This window comes from Peromyscus maniculatus, chromosome 1 (genome assembly GCF_049852395.1).
Source record: "Peromyscus maniculatus bairdii isolate BWxNUB_F1_BW_parent chromosome 1, HU_Pman_BW_mat_3.1, whole genome shotgun sequence".
Lineage (NCBI taxonomy): Eukaryota > Metazoa > Chordata > Mammalia > Rodentia > Cricetidae > Peromyscus > Peromyscus maniculatus.
The window spans coordinates 140,884,364-140,896,566 of NC_134852.1; the positions used below are offsets into that span (position 1 = coordinate 140,884,364).

Sequence of the window (12,203 nt, forward strand, 5' to 3'; positions counted from 1 at the left end):
GAAGGAAGGGAGAGAAAGAAAAGAAAGAGAGAAAGAAGGAAAGAAGGAAGGAAGGAAGGAAGGAAGGAAGGAAGGAAGGAAGGAAGGAAGGAAGGAAGGAAGGAAGGAAGGAAGGAAAGAAAGAAAGAAAGAAAGAAAGAAAGAAAGAAAGAAAGAAAGAAAGAAAGAAAGAAAGAAAGAAAGAAAGAAAGAAAAAAAGAAAGAAAGAAAGAAAGAAAGAAAGAAGACAGAGATAAATAAATAAATAAGGTTCACTATGCACAAAGTAAAAATCTGAACAAATCTGAAATAATTTGTTTTTTAGTAAAGGCTTACTCCGTAACACTAGAAGTTACATAGATAAACCTATGAACACAAAAACACATTTATATCAATGGCACCATTAAAAATAAAATATAGGGGCTACTGAGATGAGTCAGTGGTTAAAAGCACCAGAAGACCTAGGTTCGATTCCCAGCACCCACATGGCAACTCACAACTGTCTGTAACTCCTGTTCCAGGAGATCCAATGTGCTCTCTGGCCTCCTCATGCATCAGGCACACAAGTGGTGCACAGACATACATGTAAGTAAAACACATTAAAAATAAATCTTTAACCAAAACCATCTTAGGTAATCTAAATGTTGTAAACTGAGAAACTGTAAGCAGAGAGGAGAACTTACTGTAACATGCGTTGTTTATATAACTATGAAAATAAAAACATGGTGATTTTATCTTGAGTGGTCATCATTAGCAACTCAAACAAAAGCAAAATCTGTTGACACAGGAAGACAATTTGAAGGCTCAATAAGAGTATTCTATAAAAACCTCCTAAGATGAACTCTTACAATGCTCACAGCATTTCTGTATATCCACAGAGAAATTCAGTGGCTCTGTAAAACCTCTCACTTTGAGCCACTATAACAACTGCCCAGATCAGTTCATTCTAGGACATGAGCTTGCACAATCAACACAGGATGAAGTATGACTTCCATATCCACACCATGCTTCTGTCATCTACTGCTGAGTAGCAAACGACCGCAACACTCAGCAGCCTAAAACAGTAATTTATGAATTACTGAGGACTCTGAGCAGACTGGAGCTCAGTTGGTGCTTTTGCTGCTGGTCTCTTGGATTTAATCACCCAATTGCACTAAAATATCCAAGACGGCTTCAGGACTCTCTTTACAGTCGAGCAGTTGGATCTTTTACATGACACCTGGCTTCAAAGACAGGAGTGAAAAATGACAGCCCTCTAAGACTATAGCCCAGAAATCCTAATCAATCATTTTTATGGTATCCATTAGCCAGTGAAAGTCAGTCACCAGGCCAGTCTCATATAGGGAAGGCAAGTGGACACTAGCTCTGATGGGCATGGAAAAGGCAGTGATAATGAGAACCTCCAGTCATCTCTACATGGAAAAGAAAGAATCATCATTTAAGCATGACTTTATTACAGTTTCTTACTCAATAATACAACACAGGTAAAATAAGCTGTTTTGTCAATATCAGACCTACTTTTGTACATGTAATATATTTTATATAACAAATATATATAGTCAAGGCTGTTAACTTAATTTGTACAAATCTGTACAAAAAAATCCAGATGAAGCGCTAATGTATCTTCAAGCATAGTTAAGGGCACTTGGTAATGCTTTATGCACTGCCTTGTAAATACATAAAAGCCCTAAATTTCCTTAGTGTATGGCTGTGTAGGGGACAGAGTTTAATTCGAGTGCTTTCCTCTATCTCTACCTTATTTTCTGAGATGCAGTCTCTCTTTGAACCTGGAGCTCACTGGTCTGGCTAGACTGGCTACCAGCAAACCCCATCTCTCTATCCTGTGCTCCAGCACTGGGTTACAGACATGTGTAACATGTGTAGACACCACATCTAGCTCTTTACATAGGAGCTGGGGTACCAAAGTCAAGCCCTCATGCTTATGCAGCAAGAGCTTTACCCACTGAGCAATCACCCCAGCCCTTAAGAAACAATATAACAATTAAAAGCAGTATGTTATTGAAAACCCAAGTGCTCAAAAACAGTGATTCCAGGCAAATGCTGGCTTTACAAAATAAATTAATATTAAAAATTCTATCATTTCACGGAGATCTACAAAGTCACTAACGATATAATTTCATGGCAAAACATCTCTCCCTAGAAGATAAAATGAGGACACATATTAACTGGACAAAAAGTCAAAGGTTTTTTGATTTCCAAGTCATCCTCTCGTCATCTGTTGTATTTTACAGTTTTGATGATGTGTCCAAATTCTAAAGATACTGATTTGGAGGCTATGGAGATGGAAAATTCCTAGAACTCCAAGTTACATTTTCACTCACCATTACAGATACCTTTAAACGCATTTAACAAGTAACAAATACTTAGTTTAATACTATTTACAAATATTGAAATAATGGAAACTGCCAGCAAACCTCCTTTGGTACTATTATGTGCTGTGGGATGGTCTGTATGCCAAATTACTCTGATTGGTCAATAAATAAAACACTGATTGGCCAGTGGCCAGGCAGGAAGTATAGGCAGGACTAACAGAGAGGTGAAAAGAAAGAACAGGAAGGTGGAAGGAGTCACTGCCAGCCGCTGCCATAACAAGCAGCATGTGAAGACACTGGTAAGCCATAAGCCACATGGCAAGATATAGATTTATGGAAATGGATTAATTTAAGCTATAAGAACAGTTAGCAAGAAGCCTGCCACGGCCATACAGTTTGTAAGCAATATAAGTCTCTGTGTTTACTTGGTTGGGTCTGAGCGGCTCTGGGACTGGCGGGTGAGAGAGATTTGTCCTGACTGTGGGCCAGGCAGGAAAACTCTAGCTACAATTATGATAACTATTAGTAGATCAGCAGTACTACAAAGAATCACAAACTCAAGTTGCCAATTTATTAAGTTATTTGCTTCTCAAACTTATTACTTCTTGGAACATTAATCAGAGACTTGGTATATACACTTTTCTTTCTTTTTTTTAAAATACTTTTTATCTACTGTGTGTATGTGTGTGCGTGTGTATACACATTTGCCATGGCATGCGTGTGGTATGCATGTGGAGGTCAGAGGGCAACTTGTGTATATATGTATGCACACATTTGCCACGTGTGAGTGTGGAGGTCAGAGGACAACTTGTGTGTATATATGTATGTGCACACATTTGCCATGGTGTGAGGTCAGAGGACTTGTGTGTGTGTATATGTGTGTGTGTGTATATGTGTGTGTGTGTGCGCGCGCACACACATTCGCCATGGTGTGCGTGTGGAGGTCAGAGGACAACTTGCAGGAGCATGTTCTTTCCTTCTACTATGTGGGTACTAAGGACTGAACTCTAAGACAGCATGAGAGAGTTAAGTGTCTTTATCTGCTGAACTCTCTCCCCGGTCCTCATTTTTCTTTATTTTGTCTTTTGAGGCATTATCTTGCTATGTAGCCCTAGATGGCCTGGAACATATTCACTGTGTAGCCCAGGCTGGCCTCAAACTTATAGTATTTTTCTTGCCTTGAGCTCCCAAGTACTGGGATTACAGATGTGTATCATCACACCTAACTAGCTCTACACATTTTAAAATTCTCATTATAGTTATACCACTAAATTGAGACTGTTAACAACAAACAGCTCCATGCCCTACTTTAAAAACAGCAACCATACGCAAGACTCTCTGATCAGACCCCACAGCTTCCTCCACCATAATTCCTTCAATGTCCTATCAGCTCTCAGCTCCCTCAGATGTCTCTAGACATGTAACAATTGTTCATTTTGTTTTGTTTGTTTTGTTTGTTTGATTTTTCAAGACATAGTTTCTTTATGTAGCCCTGGCTGGTACATGCTCTGTAGAGCAGGCTGGCCTCGAACTCACAGAGATCCCAAGTGCTGGGATTGAAGCCATACACCACCATGCCTGGCTCTCAAACCAGTAACATTTTAATGTTGTTTTTCAGCTTTAACTTTTATGGAAGAATTACATACTTACCCCAATTTCCTGACTTTTCAAAAGACTTCGCTCAGGATTTATGATTTCAAAAACATACCAAAAATGCCAGGAAGAAATTCCCATGTGTAAAAACTAGTCTTCACGTTACCTTAGCTCAATTAAAAAAAATGATAATTTAGAGTTTGGTGTGGTGGTATTCTAATTGTACTGAATTATTATTTTGATTGTATGTTAATAAATAAAGTTGTCTGGGGGTCAGAGCTATTAGAGCCATAGCAAGAGTGTGGCGGTGGTGGCACACGCCTTTAATCCCATAGATATCTGTGTGTTCAGGGTCAGAGCTATTAGAGCCATAGCAAGAGTGTGGCGGTGGTGACACACGCCTTTAATCCCATAAGATCTCTGTGTGTTCAGGGATACAGTCAGCATTAGAGACATATGCCTTTAAGACCTAGGGGGCTGTACATTCAGACAGTGACGAGGCAGTCATGTGTTTGGGTTTACAACCAATGAGAAGGCAGAACAACATACTATAAAAAAACGAACCGACAGGAAGTAGGTCTCTTTTCGAGAAGCTGGGACAGCAGGAGGAAGGGTGAGATTTTAGCTCTGAGCTCTGACTTCTCGGCTCTCTCTTTTACATTGTTTCTGTGTTTCTTATTTAATAAGACGGTTGGTTACATCTACAGTTTGGTTTGGGGTTTCTTTTAATATTTTACTTTTATTTCAAATCTAGTTTTAGCATCCAGTACAGACTGCAGGAGAAAGTGATTCCTAAACAGAGAAATGACAGCTGAGAAAACTGAATGTAGCTAGTCACACTTCTAGAGACCATGAATGCTGACAATGGAACCAAGCTACCTCAATACTCAACCTCAAAGCTTTGCAGTCATAATCACAATTACTAAATCCAGTGAATTACTCTTACAAAGGACAGGAAGGAAAAAAGGTGAAAGAACAAACTTATAGATTAAAGAGATTTAAGGTATATAAATTAAACGAATATATGACCCTTGTTTGGGTCCTAAGTCAAATAAATTGATGGTGAAACAGATTATAAAACAAGAAAGTAGGACCACCGACTATACCAGATATCAGAAGATATTTAGAAACACTGTCAGGGCTGGAGAGTTGGTTCAGAGGTTAAGAGCACTGGCTGCTCTTCCAAAGGACTGAGTTTGTGATAACTTTTTGTTGTACCCTAGTAAAATTACCTGAAGATCGGAGGACAGAGCCAGCACTAGATTAAACATAGAGGCCAGGCAGTGGTGGCACAGACTTTAATCTTAGCACTTGGGAGGCAGAGATCCATCTGGATCTCTAAGTTCAAAGCCAACCTGGACTACATGAGATTCAGTCTAGGAGAAAAAGAGAGCCAGGTAGCGGTGGCACACACCTTTAATCCCAGTACTTGGGAGTCACACACCTTTAATCCCAGCACTTGAGATCTCATGCTTTTACTACCAGTATTTGGGAAGCACACACACCATTAATTCCCACACTAGGAAGGAAGTGATATGGTTAGGCAGAGAAAGGTATATAAGGTGTGAGGAGACAGGAACTAAAGCCTTTTTGGCAGGAGCTTTTTTGGCTGAGGACTCAGACACTTTCAGTCAGAGGATTCATGGAGATAGAATCTCACCTTCCATTCAGCCTGAGGATTCAGTAGTGGTGAGAAGTTTCTCTAGTGGCTTGTTCCTTTGTCTCTCTGATCTTTCTGCATTTACCCCAATATCTGGCTTCGGGGTTTTATTATAAGACCATTTAGATTTCGAGCAACAGGGTTCAATTCCCAGCACCCACATGGCAGTTCATAACTGTCTATAACTCCAGTTCCAGGTGATCTGGCACCCTGACACAGACCTACATGTAGGCAAAACACTAATGCACATAAAATAAAATTAAAATAAAGTAAAATAAAAAAAAAAACACTGTCAATACTCTTCAGGTGTTATAATAAGATTGTAATCATTTTCAAAGTGTTTTTATGCTTTAGAAATACCCACTAAAACATTTACATATACAAGGCCCAGGTAAAACTAATGGACACTTACTTAGCATGTGCAAGGTCTTGAACTACCAGTACCTCAAAATACAAGAAGGGGCAGAGAAAAAGCAGTCCTGGACTCTTCAGTTTAAAAAAAGATACAGCTGATATGGTAGCTCACATCTTTAATCCCAGCACTTGGGAGGCAGAGGCAGGCAGATCAGAGTTTGAGGCCAGCCTGGTTTATATACCAAATTCCAGGCCAGCTATGGCTATATTAGACCCTGTCTTCCAAAAAAGGGATATCCTTATTATGTTCCAAAATAATTCAAGAGGAGAGGAAGGTGGGGGTGGAGTAAAAGAACAGGTAAGAGAAGATAGATGAATAACAGCAGGGGAGTGGGCACACAGGGATCCCAGTGAACAGTTTTTATTTTTGCATGTTTATAAGCTGTTTCACTTTGTTAAAAACAAACAAATCCTACTTTTAGCCAGGACAGGTCTTTTATGTGTCTAGCTGTTCTTTGTCCTATGAAGACCTCACGGGTTTGGCACTCTGACCCCTTACTTACAAGGGTCTCTCCCTGAACTCTGTGCATCTCTATCACACCTACTCTTCATTTGAGCCCCTCCTTCCTTCCTCCTCCACTCTGGAAGAAAACCCCACATTCTCGTAGGCCATCTCTCAACCACTCTATGACCCAGTTTTATGCTAAAACTCCCCCAGCATCACCTGCATTACATATTTTAAGAGTGAGAACACCCCCATCTCCACACATCTCAGAGGTAAACACCACACAGTGAAGCAGACAGAAGTTCCAGTCACAGTGGCAGAAGTCTGCTCCTCTGCAGTTCTGTACCAGCACTTAGGAAATATCAACAGCCTTCAGTAGAGACTCTGACAACTGTTTTTTAAAAGGAAATTGCAAAATGTACTTAAACTGCACACTAATGCAAGAGATCCCTGTCAGCACAAGAAGGCTGTGACTCTCACTTCAGAAAGAACTTACAAACAAGCAAAAAGTCTCCATAATAACCCGTTCCTGCCTCTACACACTCCAGATCCTCTGCCCCAAGATGCACATTTCACTGAAAATTTATGTTCTGTAGTGAAAACAGGCACAGGCATGAAGCTGACATTACCTTGTATCTCATCTTGGGACAGGAATGAATGTAGAAACCCATATAGTAATAGCTGAGCTGCGATGTTTTCTCATGCAGTTGTCTAGTAAAAGCAATTTCTCTGCCAAAAAACAACAACAAAAAAAGTACAGTTAATTCTGGTTTCAATTTTCAAAAATCTATGTAATTCAATAAAATCTAATGGAAAGTATCAAAATACCCAATTCTTAAAAGAAAAATGATTTGTGTGTTTATTTTCAAGACAGGGTTTCTCTGTGTAGCCCTGACTGTCCTGGAACTCACAAGTCCAGGCTGGCTTCAAACTCAGAGATTCATCTCCCTTTCCCTAGTGCTGGGATTAAAGGCATGCACCACCATGCCTGGCAAGAAAAATGATTTTTGAAATTCAGGATAATTATTTCTAAAGAGAGGCCCCCAAAATTTCTAAATTATTTTGAAGAAATACATCTAAGTTCAAATTTTATACTTTATTGGGCAAAAGAGCTGACCTATAGCCAACATAACATGAAAACAGAGCTATCTATAATACTCAATATGCTCTAGAATATTCAAGGAATCTGGGCTGTTTTAACAGCACAACTAATTTTTTAAAACTTAATAGCCAATACGATACACATCAGGAAAAATTATATATGCATTTTCACACAACCCTTTAGACTATATCTGATTCACAACTTACTGTGTAGCTAGGAACACCGTTTATATACAGTTTCCCTAAAATGAGAGGGACAATATCACATTCTCCCTCCATGCTTTTCTATTGACTAGCAGGGACGAGGGCTGCTGAAACACAGAAGCTGAATCTTCACTGAAATGCTTGTGTGTGAAGTGGTTCTAATTCATATTAAGATAAATCTTGACACAAAATTTCCCCTGCTTGTCCAGCTGAATAGGCAAGCTGCATATGAGTTTTAATAAATTTACATTTCTAAAGGAAGAAGAATGTTGGTTTTGTCTTGAGAGTTTTCTTCCCTGTTTTTTTTTTCTCTTCTTTTTAATAGCAGCAATAGTAGATACATAAAATTCAAGAGGTTTTGTTTTGTTCTGTTAGAAAGGCTTTTTTATGTAGTGTAGCCTATCCCAGAACTTGCTACATAGCCCAGACTGGCCTCAAACTCTCTTCCTCCTAGCTCAGCTTCCTGAGTGCTGAGATTGCAGGCATATGCCACCTTATTCAGTTGAGAAAGTCCATGTTTAAAGGACTACTCTGTTCATTTTTCCAGTACAAATTTAAATCTTTCAAAGAATATCCAAAAATAAAATGTTTCTATAACAGAATAAATGTTACTATTCAAACTGAGGAAACATTCAAGCAAATCCAAGAACCCCCCATACCCACCCACACTCAGTAGCTCTTGACCACAGCCTGGCTAGCCACAGTGGCACTTGTTTTATTGGACCTGCCTGTTTTGGATTACTGCACCACTACTGACTCAAATCCATGAGCCATCCTCAACCATTTCTTCACACCCATGTCTGATGCTCCAACAAATTAATGGGATCTATCTCCAAAATGCAGCCTGAATCTGACCACCTCTTAAAACCTCTATCTAAGATATTCTAGCCTTTAAATTATTTTATATAAAGCACAATTAAACACATAGGAAAAAGGATTGTCAGACATCAGTTACAAACACTGCATAATTGTAAGTTTGTTATTGATGCATTAAGAGAAAAGTCAGGCAGAAAATGTCAAGATGGGCACTGAGACATAGGCAAAAAATGATTATCAGCCCAATTTGTAAAATTCAAATAGATAATTTTAAAAAAACATCAAGGTGTCTACTTTGATAATTCAGGAAAATAATACATATACAAAAACTAAGATAATCTGGCAGTACACTTCATAATGGTGTAAGAATGTGACTATAAGACACAAATACTAGGGAACACAGTGAGAAAAACACAGAGGGAAAAAAAGAGACTCAAGCTACGCAAACCAGTTTCCAAACCTCCTCCTTTTAGTTGTACTGCACACATATATAGGGAAGCAGGGATAAGAACAGAAACAAATATTGGAGAGAAGAGACTCCCACCGAAACCTTCTCACCATTAAAGACATTTGTGCTGTGTGATGCGTATCTGCAGCTATGGCCACAAATGGGAAATTTATATTAATATTTAAAAGTAACAGTTTTAGGAGGTTAGAGATGTAGCTCAGCACTTAAAAGCACTTCTTGCTCTTTCAGAGGACAGGAATTCAGTTGCCAGCACCCACATCTAGCTGTTAACAGCCACCTGTAACTCCAGCTCCAGGGAATCCTGCTGGCCCTCTTCTGGCCTCTACAGGAATTTGCATATAACATGTGTGCGTACACACACACACACACACAAACATACACACACACATGGTGGTGGGGGAGATGGTTGCGGGGGAGAATAACAGAAACCTTTCTCAAAAAAGCAACAGCTTTAGAAATGATGCCAATGCTTGATGTTAACTTTCTAGCTGTTAATGTTTCTATACATTCTAGAGTATAAGAAATCATTGTGGACTCCTGTGAGATGGCTTAGCAAGTAAAATGCTTTCTGGGTAAGCCTGATGTCCAGATCTTCATCTCCAGGACTCATATAAAGGTGCTAGGATAGAAATGACTCTAAAAAGGCCATGATATGTCCATTCCTTCCACCCCCATCATACACACAAAATAATAATAAATATATTTTTCAAAAAGAAAGCACATGTCTGGAGATGATTATTGTTTCATATATATATTTTCTAAGCTCCCCTGTCAGAATTCTTTATGCTCCATAAATGTAACATTATCTATATTGTTATCCTAGCATATATATTCTCTGAGTGTTAGTTAAAGATACAGCTAATGTGATGTGAAGGAAGGAAGGAATGTGCATGCGCTGAAGAAACTAGTTGTTTAAGGAAAGGGCCCCATTCTGACAGTCATATCATCAGACACTCACATGGTTTTATGAAAATATAGGTGTGTATGTATCTACAGACTAAGAAGGTATGGTGTCATCAGGCAGTCTTAGGAGACCACTTACATATTTGCTCTGCTACTGACGGCAACAGTGTCATGAAGCATGTGGCTGTCCACAGTGGGAAGTTCCTGACTGTCTGCTGGTATCTGTGACCCTTGTTAGAAAATGATTTCCCATTTGTGGCCATAGCTGCAGATACGCATCACACAGCACAAATGTCTTTAATGGTGAGAAGGTTTCGGTGGGAGTCTCTTCTCTCCAATATTTGTTTCTGTTCTTATCCCTGCTTCCCTATATATGTGTGCAGTACAACTAAAAGAAGGAGGTTTGGAAACTGGTTTGCTTTTGTTTTTCAGGACTACTGTAGCAGCAGATTATTATAACATACTATCAAAAATAGATTCCTATTACATAATGAAATATAAACAAATTGAGTAATTAACTGAACCTCCATGAAACTAATTACAACTGTACAAAGCCGTCTTACCTTAATGCTGAATAGACACCCAAAGACAGAAATGAATAATCAGGATCATAGTACAGATACACTGAAGACACACAGTATGGGAGGATGTCTATCACACCCACAGCAATGATCTTCCCATCGAGCCAGTACTGCTGGTGAAAGGAGCCATAACCGCACTCCGGTCCATTAGCAGGGTGCTCTGCCTATGGAAAAGCAAGCACAGAAACATCAACAGGGAGCATATTCTTTACATTAAAAAGACCTCTTAATCTTAGTAATCTTGTTCAGGTTAATAAATTTTAATGTTGGCTTTGTTGTGACCACCTTCCGATCAAGAGTGCTTTGGCATGAAAAAAATCATTTTTTTTTTAAAGGGAAGGATAAACAAGAATGAGGGAAGAAGAAGGAATGAAGAGAACAGGAAGGAGAGGAAAAGAATGAAAGAAGGAGGGAAAAGAAAGACAGGAAGGCAATTAATGTGATCCACCTCCTCCACAGGACTACAAAAAGAAAATAATGTGATACATTAATCAGTGCAGGAAATACATGACACATTTCAACAGCTGACCAAATCTGCTAACAAGTGACAGGGAAGAGATTTCTTGAGCTCTTTAATAACACACAGAAACCACTGCTAACAGCACAGTTAACATCAAGAAACCAGGTGGTTTCCTGTCCTTCCCCACTTACAATTGTGAACTCAGCTGACTCTATTCAGTATCAGATTTGAAATCCCAGCTAATATAGTAAGGCAGAGGAAGGGACTGAAGGGAGCTGTGGAAGTAGACCAGTGGTAGGGTGCTTGCCCCATGTGCAAGTCCTGAGGGAGACGGGGTAGGAAGGGAAGAAAGAAAGGAAGGAGAGGAGGAAGACGGGGGAGGGAAGACGAGGAGGAGAAAAGAGATGGGGGGATTAATTCAGAGTGAACAAGAACAGAAAAATCAACTGTCTTTCTTTATAGATGACATGACCGTAAAAAATCCCAAAGAACAAAAAAAAAAACTGTAACTAATAAGTAATTATAGCAAAGCCTAGAATGAAGTTAAGATGTGAAATTCTTTTTCTTTATAATGATGACTAGAATATAAAACTTTAAACACAATGCAAAAAAAAAGCTAAGTTTAAAGCTTATATGCACAGAATCTATATACAAAAAAGTACAAAACATCTATAAAGGGAATCATAGATGACCCAAATAAATGAAACAACACATTTTCTCGATCAAAACTGTTATAATGCCTGTTATTTTCAAGTTGATGCCCAGACAGTACAATCCCAATCAAAACTGCAACAAGCTGTTTTATGAGCATCGATAAATTCATTCCGAAGTTGGACATGAGAGGCAAAGGCTCAGGACACCCAACTCTACTGAGGAATGAAGACACTGTGATTGTCTTCACAGAACAAAAATAGACAAACCAGACTAAACAAATCCAACAAACACAGTAACCTTGAACAAAGAGTAAAGGCAATTCAATAGAGAAAGGTAAGTCTCCACAAACAACAGTGCTCAACAGTTGGACATCCACATGTAAACCAAGCACCAAGACAAACCTTACACCTTTCATTATAGTGAGCTTAAAGTGGATCACAGACCCAAATGTCAAAATTCAGTACTAGAAAACTTCTAGACAAAGGCATTTGGGAGAGAAAATCTGGGTGATAATGGCTTTGTTAATGAGGTTTCAGATATAGCATCAAAAACAAAATATGTGGAAAAAAAATTGTATGCACTTTATTAAAT

The 12,203-nt window shown here is 38.9% G+C and overlaps 1 protein-coding gene across 8 annotated transcripts in view; it reads right to left on the reverse strand.

Annotated features, from left to right (window-relative positions):
• Nucleotides 1-12,203, reverse strand: part of Ate1 (arginyltransferase 1) — a 133,063-nt gene that overhangs the window by 57,928 nt on the left and 62,932 nt on the right. For all 8 annotated transcript variants that reach the window (XM_006976985.4, XM_006976984.4, XM_076553666.1 and 5 more), the window contains 2 exons: nucleotides 10,481-10,662; nucleotides 7,054-7,153 (listed from right to left, as the gene is read on the reverse strand). In XM_006976985.4, coding sequence (XP_006977047.1) covers nucleotides 7,054-7,153; nucleotides 10,481-10,662 — 282 coding nt within the window. The remainder of the gene's footprint in view (nucleotides 1-7,053; nucleotides 7,154-10,480; nucleotides 10,663-12,203) is intronic.